Genomic DNA, 19,829 nt, shown 5'->3' with positions numbered 1-19,829 from the left:
CCGAAGCCAGAGGGATCGTCAAAGTTCACTACTGGGCTTCGCTGTGGTCGCCATTCAAGGGAAATGGAGGCTTTTCTTTAAGTAATAATCTTAAAACATGGTTCAGGCCCTTTGGTAGTAGTTTGAGGTCCACAAATTACTTTCTACAGCATGGAGAAACACACAGATCAAAACTAATCTAGACTGAAACTTAAAACAATCAAAACAGGCCTTTTGGGCATCTCCCTGGTGGCCCAGTGGATAAGACTGCACTCCCAGTGCAGGGGGCCTGGGTTCAATCCCTCCTCAGGGAACCAGGTTCCATCCCACGTGATGCAACTGAAGATCCCTGGTACCACAACTAAAACCTGGAGCAAGCAAATAAATAAACATTAAACAAAAGCAAAACAGACCTTTTCTCTCCGGTCTGCCCAACTCACAAAAGAAGTCTGACCTTTCCATTCAAAACTTACTACTCCAAGCGCCCCCACCCCCCACCCCTGCAAGCAAATTCTTCCACCCTCGATCTTTCAGGTAAAAACAAAAAGAAAATAGAAGAACCTCCTGGCTGGGTTTCTGATGTCAAACCTCTGTGCTGCAGCCTTATTCTCGGGTCTGTCCTGATAAGCTCAGGTCAGCTGAGCGACCTCCCCAGAGTTCAGCAGGCAGAATTGTCCGGTGCTCCGCTGGTCCAGCCCGGAGGCCGGTGCACGTCCCTCGCACTATAGTTCTCCTCTGTACGCACTTCAGCTGTCCTTCTTTCATTTTACTTTCCTCTCCATCTCCTGATCTCAGCACTTAGTCATCACATACATGCTCACTGAGCACCACCTGTGAGCTTGACACTAGGTCAGAATAAGAGCCATGGAAATGAACAGGAAATGGAAGCACCACCTTCCCCGCCCCTCCGACTCATCCTTGTGGAGCTGTGATCAAGCTTCTAGGAGCCCTTGGCTGGCCATTTTTTCCTTGGGTTCAGGGCACGCTTCTCTTAGCCTTTCCTAGTGCACAGACCATTTCTCCCCCCGACTGCCTCCAGAGAGAAACTATAATTCATATCAACTTATGGATAATGACATGCTTCTATATGTAAAAGGGATAAATTTATCTTGTGCATATGTATTAGGCCGGGGTCTTTTTGACTCAGCTGGTAAAGAATCCACCCGCCATGCGGGAGACCTGGGTTCGATCCCTGGATTGGGAAGATCCCCTGGAAAGGGAAAGGCTACCCACTCCAGTATTCTGGCCTGGGGAATCCCGTGGACTGTATAACCCAGGGGGTCACAAAGAGTGGGACACTACTGGGCAACCGAACAACATCAGACAATACTGCTGGGAATTATATGACCTCAAGCTTTTTTTTTCCAATTTATGGTTTTTGTGACTACAGTTTCCAGAAAGCCTAATGATACACACCAAATAGATGGGCTCAGTGTTGAGGTAGAAAAGGATGACCCCCCTCTTCCTCCTAGAACATCTTGGCACTTGGGTGTCTGTCATAACTCACCCCTCAGTTGGTCTCTAAGTTCAGGTCAGCTCTGAGTGACTCTGAGACTAACTTTTTTTCCATCTCACCTCCTCTACTCAAAACTCCATCTTCAATGTGGAGAGTAAACAAATCATTTATTCCCTCATTGCTTTTTTGTGTGTGAAGACAAGAGTTGCATACCTGCTAAGTCGCTTCAGTCAGGTCCGACTCTTTGTGACCCTATGGGCTGTAGCCCACCAGGCTCCTCTGTCCGTGGGATTCTCCAGGCAAGGATACTAGAGTGGGTTACCATGCCCTCCTCCAGAGGACCCTCCTGACCCAGGGATCAAACCTGCATTCCTTGTGTCTCCTGCAATGGCAGGCGGGTTCTTTACCACTGGAGCCGCCTGGGAAGCCCTAGAAGACAAGAGGACCCATAATGTTTACAAGGATTCTGGTCTTTCCATGGAATAAGAATATTTCGATACAATTTCAAATTTATCGTCGCAAGAATTCACATAAGCCCTTTAAACGAGCTTTATCCATTTACATTTTGCCCTGTTTCTCTCCTCTCTCCTCTCTTCCCATCTCTTCTCTTTTTCTCCTCTCCTTGCTGCCCCCCGCCACCCACTTCTTCTTTCTTCCCCTGGCTCTCTCTCTTCCTCTCCTTCATGAAGTTGATAACTTAGTTTGTTAGTCCTATTTGCTAGAGTTCTCATCACGTCTCAATTCCTGCTATACTTAGCTAAGACTGAGCAAGAAAGCTTCTCAACTCCACTGCTCCCCCACCCCAGTGGCTGCCAACCTTGATGGTGTGTTAGAGTCACCCGGGTGATGGGGGCAGCGTCCAGGCATTAACATCCATCATTACACTCTCCAGGTGTTTCCAATATGCACCTGAGCTTGAGGACCACCTGAACCAGAAGTTCAGTTGCTCTTAACTAGTCAACTTCCTGAATACGCAGGAATCCCACTCTGTTTTCACATGTTGGAGCGGCAGCACAAGGGCTGACCAGTCCGAGTGAACACCAGCAATGAGGAGCCCTGGAAGCTCCCTGAATCCCGAGAGCTAGACTTTTAGTTGCTAGATTGTGAGGACGTGTGGGGATCTCAGAGAAGGGGTGCATGTGGGGGACTCAGGGAAGTGGCTACTTACCAAACATCACTCGGAAAATAAATAGCGTTGAAACATGTGTATTATCATATGTGAAACAAATCACCAGCCCAGTTTCGATGCATGAGACAGGGTGCTCAGGGCTGGTGCACTGGGATGACCCTGAGGGACTGCATGGGAAGGGAGGTGGGAGGGGGGTTCAGGATGGGGAACACATGTCCACACATGGTTGATTCATGTCAGTGTATGGCAAAAACCACTACAATATTGTAAAGTAATTAGCCTCCAATTAAAATTAATTAATTAATTAAAAAAATAAATAGCAAAGAAAGAAGAGCCCTTATAATGCCAAGTAACAAATACAGAAAAAAATGTGAAGTTAGAAAATCACCATTTAATAAATTCATAGTAATAATTGAATCGGATAAAAATCATCAATAAATGATGATAAAAACTAATAGAAGAGGAACCAGATAGCTACATAGCCTCAAAGTATCGCCACATAATATAGCTATTCATTATGATGAGAAAAAGTTGTAACTCGCCCATGAAGAGAACTGAGAGGCACCACTTCAACCAAGTCAGTCAGTTGGCATCACCAATCATGGGCAAACTCACTTACCTCCTAACAGGAGTACCAGGAAGGACATAACATCAATTCTATGTTCTATCTGTCCAAGAAATATACAACCTCAATATAATCATGAGAAAGAATTAGACAAACCCTTAATGAGGAATATTCTACAAAGATCTGACTTATAATCATCAAAATCAAAGAAGAAAGATTGAGGCTGAGGAATAGTTTCACAGTAGAGAAGACTGAAAAACAAATAAAAATTCTATTAAGCAAATGCAACATGTGCTCCTTGTCATTATTGTTGCTTAGGTTTTTTTTTTTTCTTTTTCAAAATCTTTTTGGCTGTGCCACAAGACATGCAGGATCTTAGTTTCCCAACCAGGGGTTGAACCCACGGCAGGCCAATAGACACCCACTGGACTGCCAGGGACGTCCGTGTTTAGTGTTCTTTATAAAGGGCATTATTGGGATGATTGGCAAAATTTGACTAATGTCTCTGCATTATATGGTGGCAATGTGTGATTATGTGAGAATATGTCCTTGTGTTTTAGGAAATTTATACTAAAGCATTTTGTGATGTTGAGACATTGTGTCTACAACTCTCAAATTACACGTGTGTGTGTGTGTGTGTGTGTGTGTGTGTGTGTGTGTAAGTATGTGTGTGAGAGAGAGAGAGAGAGTAAATAAGGTACATAATTTACAATTTGTGGATGATATCTGGGAAAACTGGGCGAAGAGGATAGTGAAGGTCTTTAGCTATTTTTGCAACTTTTCTCCAAGCTTACTTCAAAACAAAAATGTTAATTTTTAAAAAAGAAGCATGAGATCTATACAAAGAGAGTATGAAAATGGAGCAAAAAAATTTTTTTAGGACGCATAAAGAGTTACCTAGAAAAAATTCAATTTAGAAAAATGTCAGCTTTTCTAAGCAAGAGATTTTGACTACTGTGAGAAAAAGTTTAAATAGATATAAGGACACTCACGGGATTATATAATCATATAATAAAACTTTGCATAGTGTTTTATAGAATGAAAATGCATTTGCGGTGCGGTGTTGGCTCAGCCTTGCAGGTGAGGACACTGAGACAAGCAGCAGACACTGGTGTCCGCCTGAAGTAGCTGTCCCTGTAACAGTGTGTAAGTGTTGCTCCCAGAACTGGGCCAGAGAAGGCGACCGCGTGTTTAGATGTGAGCATAGGCGCCAGCAAAGCTTCAGACTCAGAAGCAGCAAGCTCATGCTTTCTTTCACCCCTTGCCTCTCCCAGTTTTCTGAACCTGGTTCCAGGACCACATCTTGTGCATGGACTGTAGTTTCAATTCTCAAGTTTCTTCACATGTCTGAAGTAAGGCCACACTGTCTTTTTTTGTTTTGTTTTTGTTGTTGTTGCTTATGTGATCATGATTTTTTTATTTTATTAAAAACTTTATTTTTTATTGGAGTCTAGTTGATTAACAACAGCATGTTAATTTCCGGTATACTGCAAAGTGATTCAATTATACATACGCATGTATCTATTCTTTTAAAAGTTCTTTTCCCATTCAGATTATTAAAGAATATTGAGCAGAGTTCCCTGTGCTGTACAGTAGTACTTGTTGGTTATCTGTTCTAAATATAGCTCTGCATTTGTTGTTTTTGGCTATTGTTCTTTTTTCAGGAGCACTTACCTTTTCAAAATTCCATACTTAAAGTTACAATCCATTTATATACACAAAGGGATTGAAGTTCAGTAACTAGAGAACTATGGTTGTTTAAACAAATTCCTCTCCAGTGTTTCAAGTCCCAAGTGCTTAAAAAAAAAGTGAAGCCTTTGGCCAATAAATCTGCCCCAGTGTGGCAGCCAGGCCCCAGGGTCCCATGAGCCATGGGACACAGAGCTCTTTGTCCAGGATCAGGTTTTTTGGTGCCAACAAGAGAATGCCTTGGAGCTCCCTCAATAAACATATGCGTGAGGGAGCCTGGGAGCAAATCCGCTGATACAGCTTAAATGATGAGTTTTGCTTTGTTTTGTTTTCACACTGTATTTCACCAGGACCTGACAGTGAAACTAGGACATTGTTGTCCTAGGGAAGTGATTCTCAAACTTTTTGGTCTCAGGATCTCTTTACTTTCAAATTTAGTGAAGACCCTGTGCTTTGTTTGGGTGGATTATATCTCCAAACATTTGCTGCATTAGGAAAAATGGAGCCATTTGTAAAATGTTTTGCAAAATATTTATTTCTTCGTTCATTAAAAATAACAATAAATCAAATACATGTTGACATAAATAATATATTTTTAATGAAAGACCACTATATTTTCCAAAGCAAAAACAGTTACTGAGAAGAATGACATTGTTGTATAATTTGTAAATCTGTTTGATGTCTGGCTTAATAGAAGATAGCTGGATTCTTGTATCCATTTCTGTATCCATCTATTGTGATACCACAGAGCACAGTCTCTGGAAAGTGGCACTGTATATCAATGAGAGGATGAGTGAAAATGGCAAAAAGAGCAGAGTATTTATATGAAAAGAGGCTTGACCTTGTAGACCCCAGAAAGAGTTCTGGGGTCTCCCCTGGTTCCCCAAACTACATTTTCAAAATACTGTCCTAGGTAGGGTTAAGCCTTCAATAGCACCTAAATGGCAATATTTGGTTATGACCATGAGCCTATTCACAGGGGTGATCTTAGAAAATAATAGATCAGGAATAAATGGTGATTGTGGGCATGAACGTCCAAGAACATGCTGAAAATCTTAACACACTGAAGGAGAGTCTAGATAGCAAGACAAGAGGGGAAAAGCTGGTAAGGAGAAGACAAAGCAAACAAAATTATGAACTCTGATCCCAGGGTAGAGATTGTCTCCCCTATGTCATATCTTTACGTACTCATCTCTGTCTGGGTGATTTCTGGTCTGTAGAAGAGTTAGCACTTTGTAAGTTAATTCAGTCATTAGAGGAAACAGCAACAATCTAGTATTATCTCATAAATAAGTACTAAAACATCAGTACTTGGAGAAGAAAGAGTACTCATAAGGAACAATATTACCATTGCTGGCCGCCCCCATACATACAGAAAAAAAGTTGTCACAGGAGAAGAGTATTAGTGCAAATGGCATGAGTTTATGAAGGGTAAGTAGTCATTGTAGAAAAAGCATTACTAGTACTCTTGTCCCCAGACGTTGTACGGGAAGGATAATTTGTAATCAGAGCATCATTACCAAGGCTAGCAGTTGGAAAAGTGGTTACTCTAGGAGGAGAGGTTACTGTAGCAAAAGTAGTGTTCTTATCATAAATACTTTCAGAGAAACTAGTCACAATAGAAAACTATTGCTAGTAGTATCAGCAGCAGTGTCTGCAGGAATACAGTGGTGATGGGTGAGTACTATTAGTGCTAGTAGCAGCAGTATTTGTTGAAGAATGAGGCGTGGTAATGAGAACAGGTGTGCCAGTGCTAGTATCAGTCGTACTTGTTGGGAAAGAAGGAGCTGTGATAGGAAGGGTAGCACTAGTTCTAGCAGCAGCAGGATTTGTAGGGAAAGGCACAGTAGACTTAGGAACATTAGTACTAATATCTTCAATAGCACTTGCTGGGAAAGGCATGTTTGTGACAGGAAGAATACCATTAGTGCTAGGCAAGAGTACTGTTTGTAGGGGAAGATATAGTGGTATTAGAGGCAGTAGTACCAGTTGAAATTTCAGTACTACTTGTTGTGACTGGAAGAGGCACATTAGTGCTATCAGTGGTAGCATTCATAGGGGAAGATATAGTGGGGTTAACGACAGTAGTACTAGTTGAAACTTCAGTACTACTTGTTGGGAAAGGCATGCCTGTGACAGGAAGAGTAATATCAGTACTATCAGTGGTAGTATTTACAGGGGAAGATATAGTGGTATTAACAACAGTAGTACTAGTTGAAACATTAGTAGCACTTGTTGGGTAAGGCATGCCTGTGACAGGAAGAGTAATATCAGTACTATCAGTGGTAGTATTTACAGGGGAAGATATAGTGGTATTAACAACAGTAGTACTAGTTGAAACATTAGTAGCACTTGTTGGGTAAGGCATGCCTGTGACAGGAAGAGTAATATCAGTACTATCAGTGGTAGTATTTACAGGGGAAGATATAGTGGTATTAACAACAGTAGTACTAGTTGAAACATTAGTAGCACTTGTTGGGTAAGGCATGCCTGTGACAGGAAGAGTAATATCAGTACTATCAGTGGTAGTATTTACAGGGGAAGATATAGTGGTATTAGGGACAGTAGTACTAGTTGTAGCTTCAGTAGCACTTGTTGGGTAAGGCATGGTTGTGACTGGAAGAGGAACATTAGTACTATCAGTGGTAGTGTTTATTGGAGAAGAAATAATGGTACTAGGGACAGTAGTACTAGTTGAAACGTCAGTAGCACTTGGGTAAGGCATGGCTGTGACTGGAAGAGTGATATCAGTGCTATCAGTAGTACCATTAATAGGGAAAGATACAGTGGTGTTAGGGACAGAAGTGCTAGTTGAAACATCAGTAGTACTTGTTGAGTAAGGCATGGTTGTGACAGGAAGAATAACACTAGTGCTATCAGTAGTAGTATTTATTGGGGAAGATATAGTGGCATTAGGGACAGTAGTACTAGTTGAAAATTCAGTACTACTTGTTGGGAAAGGCATGGTTGTGACTGGAAGAGGCACATTAGTACTATCAGTGGTAGCATTCATAGGGGAAGACATAGTGGTATTAACAACAGTAGTACTAGTTGAAACTTCAGTATTACTTGTTGGGAAAGGCATGGTTGTGACTGGAAGAGGAACATTAGTAATATCAGTGGTAGTATTTACTGGGGAAGAAATAGTGGTACTAGGGACAGTAGTACTATTTGTAACCTCAGTATTACTTGTTGGGTAAGGCATGGCTGTGACCGGAAGAGTGATATCAGTGCTATCAGTAGTACTATTAATAGGGAAAGATACAGTGGTGTTAGGGACAGAAGTACTAGTTGAAACTTCAGCAGTACTTGTTGTGTAAGGCATGGTTGTGACCGGAAGAGTAACAGTGCTATCAATAGTAGTATTAATAGGGAAATATAGAGTGGTATTAGAGGCAGTAGTACTAGCTGAAACTTGAGCAGCACTTGATGTGTATGACGTGTCCGTGATAGGAAGACTAATATCAGTGCCATCAGTAGTAGTATTTATAGGGGAAGACATAGTGGTACTAGGGACAGTAGTACCAGGTGAAACTTCAGTAGCATTTGTTGGGTAAGGCATGGTTGTGACCGGAAGGGTAACAATAGTGCTATCACTAGTGGTATTTATAGGGGAAGATATAGTGGTATTAGGGACGGTAGTACTAGTTGAAACTTCAGTAGTATTTGTTGAGTAAGGCATGGTTGCAACAGTAAAAGTAACATTAGTGCTATCAGTAGTAGTATTTATAGGGGAAGATATAGTGGTATTAGGGAAAGTAGTACTAGATGAAGCTTCAGTAGTATTTGTTGAGTAAGGCATGGTTGCAACAGTAAAAGTAACATTAGTGCTATCAGTAGTAGTATTTATAGGGGAAGATATAGTGGTATTAGGGTCGGTAGTACTAGTTGAAGCTTCAGTAGTATTTGTTGAGTAAGGCATGGTTGAGACAGTAAAAGTAACATTAGTGCTATCAGTAGTAGTATTTATAGGGGAAGATATAGTGGTGTTAGGGACGGTATTACTAGTTGAAACTTCAGTAGTATTTGTTGAGTAAGGCATGGTTGCGACAGTAAAAGTAACATTAGTGCTATCAGTAGTAGTATTAATAGGGGAAGATATAGTGGTATTAGGAACAGAAGTACTAGTTGAAACTTCAGTAGCAATTGTTCGGTAAGGCATGGTTGTGACAGGAAGAGTAACAATAGTGCTATCGGTAGTAGTATTTATAGGGGAAGGTATAGTGGTATTAGGGATGGTATTACTAGTTGAAGCTTCAGCAGTATTTGTTGAGTAAAGCATGGTTGTGACAGTAAAAGTAACATTAGTGCTATCAGTAGTAGTATTTATAGCGGATGATATAGTGGCATTAGGGAAAGTAGTACTAGATGAAGCTTCAGTAGTATTTGTTGAGTAAGGCATGGTTGTGATGGGGAGAGTAACAATAGTGCTATCAGTAGTAGTATTTATAGGGGAAACTATAGTGGTATTAGGGATGGTATTACTAGTTGAAGCTTCAGTAGTATTTGTTGAGTAAGGCATGGTTGTGACAGTAAAAGTAACATTAGTGCTATCATTAGCAGTATTTGTAGGGAAGGATGTACTGGCGTTAGGAACAGTAGTACCAGGTGAAACTTCAGTAGCACTTGTTCGGTAAGGCATGGTTGTGACAGGAAGAGTAACAATAGTGGTATCGGTAGTAGTATTTATAGGGGAAGATATAGTGGTATTAGGGATGGTATTACTAGTTGAAGCTTCAGTAGTATTTGTTGAGTAAGGCATGGTTATGACAGTAAGAGTAACATTAGTGCTATCAGTAGTAGTATTTATAGGGGATGATATAGTGGCATTAGGGAAAGTAGTACTAGATGAAGCTTCAGTAGTATTTGTTGAGTAAGGCATGGTTGTTATGGGGAGAGTAACAATAGTGTTATCAGTAGTAGTATTTATAGGGGAAACTATAGTGGTATTAGGGATGGTATTACTAGTTGAAGCTTCAGTAGTATTTGTTGAGTAAGGCATGGTTGCGACAGTAAAAGTAACATTAGTGCTATCAGTAGTAGTATTTATAGCGGATGATATAGTGGCATTAGGGAAAGTAGTACTAGATGAAGCTTCAGTAGTATTTGTTGAGTAAGACATGGTTGTGATGGGGAGAGTAACAATAGTGCTATCAGTAGTAGTATTTATAGGGGAAACTATAGTGGTATTAGGGATGGTATTACTAGTTGAAGCTTCAGTAGTATTTGTTGAGTAAGGCATGGTTGTGACAGTAAAAGTAACATTAGTGCTATCATTAGCAGTATTTGTAGGGAAGGATGTACTGGCGTTAGGAACAGTAGTACCAGGTGAAACTTCAGTAGCACTTGTTGGGTAAGGCATGGTTGTGACAGTAAAAGTAACATTAAAGCTATCAGTGGTAGCATTTGTAGGGGAAGATATAGTGGTATTATGGACAGAAGTACTAGTTGAACCTTCAGTAGTACTTGTTGTGTATGGCATGTCCGTGATAGGAAGAGTAATATCAGTGCTATCAGTAGTAGTATTTATAGGGGAAGATATAGTGGCATTTGGAACAGAAGTACTAGCTGAAACTTCAGTAGTGTTTGTTGAGTAAGGCATGGTTGTGACAGGAAGAGTAACAATAATGCTATCAGTAGTAGTATTAATAGGGAAATATATAGTGGTATTAGAGGCAGTAGTACTAGCTGAAACTTGAGTAGCACTTGTTGTGTATGGCGTGTCCGTGATAGGAAGAGTACTATCAGTAGTAGTATTTATAGGGGAAGATATAGTGGCATTAGGGACAGTAGTACCAGGTGAAACTTCAGTAGTATTTGTTGGGTAAGGCATGGTTGTGACCGGAAGAGTAACATTAGTGCTATCAGTGGTAGTATTTATAGGGGAAGATATAGTGGTATTAGGAACAGAAGTACTAGTTGTAACTTCAGTAGTACTTGTTGGAAATGAAGTGGCTGTCACAGGAAGAGTAGCACGAGTGCTGCTTGAAGTAGGAGAACCAGTGGTAAAAGAAGTCGCAGTAGAAGTGGAAGTTGTAGAAGGATGTGAAGAACTCATTGGGAAGGTACTTGTCATAGTTGCAGTAGGAACTATAGGACCACCTTGAATCCAAGTAACCCCAGTTAACTTTTCCAGGCTGATAATCTTGTCAGTCAATTGAATATTTAGTGTCTGCCAGAAAAGAAGAGATGATGTTGGTATTTTAGAATTTGTTAAATATCACATTTAAGTTAAACCTCACATTACAGTATAACAACTGTGCAATGCAACTTATTAAGACCAATCTAATACACAGCACAATCTCTTTGGGAAACATATGGAGAGGATTCCATCAGATCATTGGTCATTGATCCCTGGACTATCCTGAGAGGATCACTAATGTGCACTGTACAATATGAGTCAACATTTGCAAATATATATATTCAAATAAATATAACAATAGTGCTAATAACTTTACAGAAAAATAAAATTAATGTGTGATATGATAGCATTCCTTTAAGACATACCTGATTGTAAGGGTCACTCTTGAAATTCATCACCATGAATTGTTGATTGTCATAGTAGACAGTCACTTGTGTTATATCAGTAGAGTTTATGCCCCAGATTCTAATATATCCAACTTTCAGTGAATTAGAGTCACTCAAATAATTATTATGTATCATTTGGATTTGTAGTACACTCTGCAAATAATGTGTAAAGAGGAAAAGATACATAAGACATCTGTTAATAGACTAAATTCTATATTACAATATTAACAAAAATGCTGGTTTTATTCTTAAATACTTCATGAAGACATACTTCCTGAGTACTTAATAAATTTTAGGTGCTCAAAACAGGTTTGTGTGTCAACATTATGAAAGTTTTTTTACATACATTATTACTAATTCTTACAATGATTTTGAAAAGAAAGAATCCTTATGTCTGTTTCTCAGATGAGAAAACTGAGGCTCTGGGAGAGAAAATGAGAAGGTCAAGGTCATATCGCTTAAAGGCATTTATATGGTTGGAATCATGATGAACTTATGTGCATAGCACTGTATGACTTATCACAGTGTGAATAAACGATTATGACAACTTGTCCCTAGGCTAAGGATCAGTCATTCAGTTCAATCACTAACTCGTGTCCGACTCTTCGCGACCCCATGGACTGCAGCCCACCAGGCTCCTCCGTCCATGGGATTTTCCAGGCAAATTTCCAGACTATCATTGCATACCATAGTGCAGCTCTAAAATAATCTCTCAATCCTGGGACCATGCTTTAAGAGAAATCTAGAGTAACTGTAGTCCAAACAGAATAAGCTAATCTGGAAACCAGTGTAGGCACAAAACAGAGGACGTATGAAGTTAGCCTGGAGATATATAATTCCAAGAAGATAGAAGGAATATGTGACAGATACCTTCAAACACTCGAAGCACTGTTACATAGAAAAAACACAACAGATTTATGTTATACTATTCCTTAGTTAAATCCACAAGTAAAAATTATAGAGAAGCAGATTATAGGTTTGATAGAGAATAATCCTCCTACTCTAATCAAAACTATATGGATTATCCATGGAATCATTTACATGCCTTGTAGATTGATTGTATCATGACCTCCAGTGATTTGTCCCTCCCTATCTATACTCTTTTCCATGCAATTGTGCAATGACCTCCCTCTCTGGATGGGGCATTCTATCCCACCTCTGTCAGGGTTAGCCATATGACTTTGCCTATTGCCAACTTAATACAAATGGAGATTTCAGAAAGCCTTCACTCAGGCTTTTCCACCTCTATTTTTGCCCTCTTTCATAATCATGGAAATGTCATGCCCAGACCTGCCCATAAGGCCATCTTAGATCATCCCAGAGCAGCTGACCTCCAACATGTGACCACCCCCTCCAGATATATGATCACCGGAGCAACCTGACATTCCCATGACTGATTGCAGATGAATGTGAGCTGGCCAAGATCAGCCAAGTCTAGCTTAGATGATCTAAGCTCTGCAAAGTTATAAGCTAAATAAGCATTAATTACTACATGCTGCTGAAGTTATAAGGTTGTTTTTCATGCACCATTTTTGTGCAACAGATAGCCAATCTAGCATTTATCCTTCAAATTTTTATCAGCCAGAAAGTGTCTCATTTCCTAAAAACATGTCATATATTCAAGGACTCATTTTTCCCCAGCATTATATGAATTACAATTTTTTTTAATAGAGTGATGGTATACTGGGCAATCGTCAAATAAGAACCGTTTCTTCCTTATTTTAATGTCAGTAACTCTGATTTATAAATGCAAAGGCAGGAAGATGTGGGATATGATACGGTTCACTGATTACATTTAACCAGTGAAAGGAAATGGCAACCCACTCCAGTGTTCTTGCCTGGAGAATCCCAGGGACGGGGGAGCCCAGTGGGCTGCCGTCTATGGGGTCGCACAGAGTCAGACACGACTGAAGCGACTTAGCAGCAGCAGCAGCAGCAACTAACCTGTAGCTAACTGGGAAAGGATTTATAAAATTCAATAAAACAGTCTTACCTGAGCTGCAGTAAAGTTTACCAAGAAATAGTTTCCATTTTCAAAGGTATCTGCAAGCAAGAAAAAAGAATAAGTAACTACTCATTGTTTCAACAATAGCAGGTAATCTTTCATGCAGTCAGAAAATATTTCATTGGGATCACAAGTACTGATCAAGACCAATCATGACCTCTGTAGAGCAGCACTGAAGATAGTAGCTCCAGGAATATTTCACCCCAGGTTAGTGTGGGATGTACCTGTGGAAGAGGGTATTTTTGAGGTGAGCATCAGGAGATTGCAAATACAAGAGAATCTGGATTGAACTAATAGACACCATAGGTGAAAAAGCATGGAGGCTGCTGATTGCAGCAGCAAAGAATCTGCCTGCAGTATCACCGGGTAAGGAAGATCCCCTGGGGAAGGGAATGACTACCCACTCCCCAGAATTCTTGCCTGGAGAATTCTGTGGACAGAGAAGCTTGGCAGGCTACAGTCCATGCAGTCGCAAAGAGTGGGACATGACTGAGCAACACACAGCAAGCGCAGAGCTATGAGAATTCACATGGCTGTGATGAAAAAGGCTTAGAGTTGGGGAGAGTGGTTAGGAATTTGTCCTCTCAAGTGAAACTGACATAGATTCAAACTTCCACTTTTGTATTATTGTGAAAACTCTGGCAAATTCCTTAACATTTCATCATCTGTAGACTGGAGATGCTAATAATACCCAGCTCAAGGCAATGAGGTCTACAACATGCCACTTGTGTGGCTAAGTGCTCAAAATGTGTTGTTCACAGTCATCATCATCTCTGCCTTCCTAGTTCCTCTCTCCCTACTCAGCTCACGCTTCCACAGTGTTCCAGATCCTAAGGCCTCCGGCCTCCGCTTGTTACATCTGTGTGTTCAACTCGTAATTCAATCCTGTATCTGCCACCCTTCAGCTCCTGTGTTGCTTTTGCTTTTTCCCACTGAATCTGGTCCTTTTTCACCAGTGATAAAGTATATTAAATTTCAATAGCTCATCATGATATTCAAGATTTTTAGCCTCTTTGCCCACTCATCTCCTCTTCGAAATACTGCTTAGTTGATATCTGCTTTACTCATTCTCCTTATGTGGCTAAACGCCTGTTTCATAAAAGTCAGTTTCACTTCGTGTTTTATTCTTGGCCCTAGTCAACATTTCATCTCTAATCAATATGCCAATATAATCTCTCCCTGAACCCAATAATAGTCTTTGTTTTTTAAATTAACTCCACCCTTATGGAAATGAACACTTGTAAACCCATATTTTTAAACTGAGCTTTGGCTAGAAAAAGTGTAATATCAGAAAGCACCATAGCCTATTTTAGCAGTTTTAATTTAAAATTTTTAAAGAATGAGATTCTGTTCATATAAGCTATTTAAGATTAACCTTGAGCAAACTATTCAGTTCAGTTCAGTTCAGTCGCTCAGTCGTGTCCGACTCTCCGCGACCCCATGAATCACAGCACGCCAGGCCTCCCTGTCCATCACCAACTCCCGGAGTTCACTCAAACTCATGTCCACAGAATCGGTGATGCCATCCAGCCATCTCATTCTCCGTCGTCCCCTTCTCCTCCCGCCCCCAACCTTTCCCAGCATCAGAGTCTTTTCCAGTGAGTCAACTCGTCTCATGAGGTGGCCAAAGTATTGGAGTTTCAGCTTTAGCATCAGTCCCTCCAATGAACATCCAGGATTGATCTCCTTTAGAATGGACTGGTTGGATCTCCTTGCAGTATAAGGGACTCTCAAGAGTCTTCTCCAACACCACAGTTCAAAAGCATCGATTCTTCGGCGATCAGCTTTCTTCACAGTCCAACTCTCACATCCATACATGACCACGGGAAAAACCATTGCCTTGACTAGACGGACCTTGGTCGGCAAAGTAATGTCTCTGCTTTTTAATATACTATCAAGGTTGGTCATAACTTTCCTTCCAAGGAGCAAGCGTCTTTTAATTTCATGGCTGCAATCAGCATCTGCAGTGATTTTGGAGCCCAAAAAAACAAAGTCTGACACTGTTTCCACTGTTGAATCTCCTTAAATCTAAGTAAATTTTAAAAAAATTACAAACAGTTAAGAGAAATATTAAATCTATACTTGTATCTTCATATTTTAAATTTTAATCTCTAGGGCTGGTGAAAAAGGGAAAAATGCTTCTGCATAGACCTTAAACACTGTAAAAAGTTTAAAACTTGCTGGGAGTATTAATTTTTAACTTTAAGGCTAGAATATATTTGTTGTAGGAACCTCAAGTTTTACTGGAGAAGGACGTGGCAACCCACTCCAGTATTCTTGCCTAGGAAATCCCATGGACAGAGGAGCCTGGCGGGCTACAGTCCATAGGGTCACAAAAAGTCGGACATGACTTAGCGACTAAACAACAACAAAGTTTTATTGAAAATTGCTTTCGCCCTCCTATTTTTGAAATATGTTGCTCATAGCGAGGTGATTTTACACACTAACTTTGGTGCTATAAACCCAATATGATATTAAAAATGACTTATACTCAAATAACCATGGCAGGTTATCAGTTCAGTTCAGTTCAGTCGCTCAGTCGTGTCCGACTCTCCGCGACCCCATGAATCACAGCACGCCAGGCCTCCCTGTCCATCACCAACTCCCAGAGTACACTCAAACTCATGCCCACAGAGTTGGTGATGCCATCTAGCCATCTCATTCTCTGTCGTCCCCTTCTCCTCCCGCCCCCAACCTTTCCCAGCATCAGAGTCTTTTCCAGTGAGTCAACTCGTTGCATGAGGTGGCCAAAGTATTGCAGTTTCAACTTCAGCATCAGTCCCTCCAATGAACATCCAGGACTGATCTCCTTTAGAATGGACTGGTTGGATCTCCTTGCAGTATAAGGGACTCTCAAGAGTCTTCTCCAACACCACAGTTCAAAAGCATCGATTCTTCGCCGAGGCAGGTTATAGGTAATAGCAAAATTATGAAACAACTAATATGTTTATCAGTAAGTAAATGGATAAATTGTGGTACTCCTACAAGATGATTATTCAGGAGTCAAAAGTAATAAACTCTTATATGCAATAAAATGGATGAATCCTTAAAAATATTTTGCTAGGTGGCAGAGGCTAAACACAAAGGATTTACTGTAGGATTCTATTTACATAAAACCTAGAAAAGACACATCTAATTCATAATGTCAGAAAGCAGATCAGTGGTTGTCTGAGACTGGACATACAAACTGGGAGTGGGGGGCAGTTTGCTGGAAAGAAGTAGAAGGGTTTTGTGTTTACAAAAATATTCTACATGTTTATTATGATAGTAGCAAGGCAACAACTATACATTTGTCAAAATATTTATTAATAGAACTGTAAACTTAAAATGGATACACTTTATGTAGGTGTATCAGGTTAATTAGAAAACAAAAACATTACTTTTAGGAATCTACCCTATGGAAATAATCTGAAATACAAACAAATGTTAATACTCAATGTTGTTATTTTGTAACAATAAAAACTGAAAACATCCTGCACAGGGAATAACTATAGAAAGATAAATTATGGAATATCCTCTGAATGGAATGTGATAATCATAAGGTGTGATATTGATAAGGTGTATAAAATAATATCTAGACATATTTGTGTCATTATGCTAAGTGCAAAGAAACAGGATTCACAAATTAAATATGGCAACCCACTCCAGTACTCCTTCCTCTACAATCCCATGGATAGAGGATCCTGATAGGCTACAGTCCATGGGGTCACGAAGAGTCGGACATGACTGAGCAACTTCACTTCACTTTACTTCACTTCATGTTTTCAACCAGAGTAGGAAATGACAACCCACCCCAGAATTAATGCCTGGAGAATCCCATGGACTGAGGAGTTAGGGTCCATAAGGTCTCAAAGAGTTGGACATGACTGAAGTGATTGAGCATGCATAGTTTTGGCGTTATTGAAAGTTAATCATTATTTTAAGTAAAATGAAAGCAAAAGGTGCTACTGCAAAAATATTAACTGGTTTTAATTTTTTTCTAATTTTTTATCTCTAAAATGTTTTCTTTAATGATAATGTTTACCCTTGTAATGAATAAAACCAAAAGGAGGAAACCTTTAGAAATATTTTACTTTTGTAAATAAAGAAAAAAATGTTTAATTTTATTGAAAAAAAACCCTATAAATTCAGTAACTGCTACCTGTTAACAAGATTAGAATGTTCTGGTCCATAGTAAAAAAGGATTGGAAAACGGACATCAGTTGGTGAGAGATTGTAAATCTACAGCAGTGCCTGAGGAAGAGGGTGTTCCAGTTATAGTGACAAGTGCCAATTATCTAAGATAGAACTATCATTTTCCTAGACTGGGAAGAGAAAGTACACAAAGCAATATTTCATTGACATAATTATTCTTTTGACAACTTTAATTCCCAAATTCTGAGACACTAAGAAATTTTCTAAGCTCTGTTTCCTGAGTGGGCCTGTGTTATAAAAGTGTTAGTCGCTCAGTCATGTCTGACTCTTTGAGACACCATGGACTGTAGCCTGCCAGGCTCCTCTGTCTATGGGATTTCCCAGGCAAGGATACTGGAGTGGGTTGCCATTTCCTTCTCCGGGGGTCTTCCCAACCCAGGGATCGAACCCAGTTTTGTGCATTGCAGGTAGATTCTTTACTGTTAGAGCCACCACTTTGGAGGCAAAGGGTGCCTGGTTCTAGATGGTTGGCCCAAATAGAGGCAGATCTATGAACCACTGAGAGTGGATGGTCAGCTTGATGTTTGCAGTAACACTCTTATCAGAGCGAGAAAGTTATAGGGAGATTAAGTCCCCCAGCTGAATCTATAATATCAAATTGTTGATCTTACAAAGCTGGGGACCCTATACCCTTCGATGACAATTACAGCGTAATATATATGAGAAACAAAAGTTGCAAAAGTCCTCCCAACACCACTGCCTTATTAATAGTAGTAATAGAAACAGGTTTTCAGTTCATGCCAATTATATCCTGAGCCTCCATGTATGGCTTTCCTGAATGCTGTATGCAGACCCAGGAAAGTTCCTACTCACCAATGCTCTGTCCATCATCCCAGAACAGCTGACCTTCAGCTCTCCCATTGTTATCCAAAGCAACAATCAATCCCATATATTTCTGTCGGCTATTAAAAGAAAAGTTATTTTTCTATAGACTGCAGGTTGTAAGAATGAAGGACAGCTTCTTTTGAAAATATATAGTCATCCAGAAAAAAAGTAAATGCATTAAAAATACACCTAAAATTCTAAAAACAGATGAGATCAAATAAAAGATATTTAAAAGCTAACAGAATAAAATGTTTATATTTTAATGAAACATTTAATACAACTTTAATCTCCAAAAATCAAATACATACACGTTACTTACATACATATTATAAGTAATATAAGAAGCTTCTCCCCCCCCCCAAAAAAAACCAATCATTGAGCAGCTTCCAGATTGCTGTAGAATACAATGCAGTGTACTTCTGCATTCATAACTTTTCATGGCCTGATACTAACTGGCTTGATTTTTATTTACTTTATCTCTCTCCTTTATCAGTGCTCCAGTTAAACAATGATTTACGGTCCTCCAAATTAAGCTCATTTTTCACCTTTAGTTCTTTAATCCTCCCAGAATATCCCTTTCTCTTGTTTTCATACATTCAAATTCTATTATTCAAGACTCAGCCAAGAGCTGAAACCATGACTTTTATAGCACAAAAGTGAAAGCTAACTTCCCTCTTTGAGTGGTTACTACTCTTGTTATGTACATCTCTCTTGAAGAAACATGTTCTCTTTTATGTAATGTGTGTGTGTGTAATTTCTCTTGAGTTCACCAAAGTAGACCTCAGGATAAGCACTAAAACTCTGGGTAGACATCACAAATCGAAGAGCTCACTCCTATTCCCGAATTTTTAAATACTGTGGAGAGAGGTACATGATGCTACCCTCAGGAAAACATATCTTGAACCTTTGACACAGAAGCTACAGATAAAAGTTCTCCCCAAGACTGACTTCAGAACCTCATTCTCCCCCAGATCCCTCTTGGAAGGTACTCTCAGAATCAGATTAATGAAACTGTCCATACTTAGTTCATCCTCCATCGAGGTGGGCCACTTCCTAAAAGGCTGCCTCATTATGGGAAAGTGAGGCCAACAAACCCCGCCTCTGTCCTTTACCTGGAGTGAGTGTTCATCGCAGGTTCTTGCCAAGGCAGGATGTAGCCTCCTCTGATATGAAGGTTGATATGGTCAAGGGGAGCCTCCAGGACTTTCCACTCACCTGTTGATTCGTTGCCAGATCCCTAGAAGGGAGAAAGTAGACAAGGAATGACGACCAGAAAAATAGATGAAATTAGTGCCTGCTTTATCAGAAGTCCTTCCTTTCCAAGAAAATCAGCAAAATACTGCAAATCGAAGCAGAAAATATCTGGTTTTCAACTTTGCTAAAACCTCTAAAAATCTAGCCTTTTATCTGTATTGCCCAGAAAAGGTAGGTGGTTGGGGAGGAGTCGATGTAACATAGG

General features: G+C 39.9%; 1 protein-coding gene across 1 annotated transcript in view; it reads right to left on the bottom strand.

The window, feature by feature from the left end:
- Positions 1-4,160: 4,160 nt before the first annotated feature.
- The window catches only part of LOC148778406 (putative maltase-glucoamylase 2), a 93,072-nt gene continuing 77,403 nt past the window's right edge, over positions 4,161-19,829 (bottom strand). Inside the window, exons 43-49 of the mRNA XM_088831910.1 lie at positions 19,483-19,607; positions 18,359-18,447; positions 13,340-13,389; positions 11,326-11,499; positions 10,504-10,990; positions 8,824-9,792; positions 4,161-4,294 (exon numbers count right to left, since the gene is read on the bottom strand). Of these exons, the coding sequence (XP_088688036.1) occupies positions 4,161-4,294; positions 8,824-9,792; positions 10,504-10,990; positions 11,326-11,499; positions 13,340-13,389; positions 18,359-18,447; positions 19,483-19,607 (2,028 nt within the window). The remainder of the gene's footprint in view (positions 4,295-8,823; positions 9,793-10,503; positions 10,991-11,325; positions 11,500-13,339; positions 13,390-18,358; positions 18,448-19,482; positions 19,608-19,829) is intronic.

Source organism: Moschus berezovskii, chromosome 3 (genome assembly GCF_049115385.1).
Source record: "Moschus berezovskii isolate FMDL1 chromosome 3, NW_MosBer_1.0, whole genome shotgun sequence".
In the NCBI taxonomy this organism is placed as follows: Eukaryota; Metazoa; Chordata; class Mammalia; order Artiodactyla; family Moschidae; genus Moschus; species Moschus berezovskii.
The sequence above is the reverse complement of the archived record's forward strand: the minus strand, read 5'-3'. Positions and strand labels throughout refer to the sequence as shown.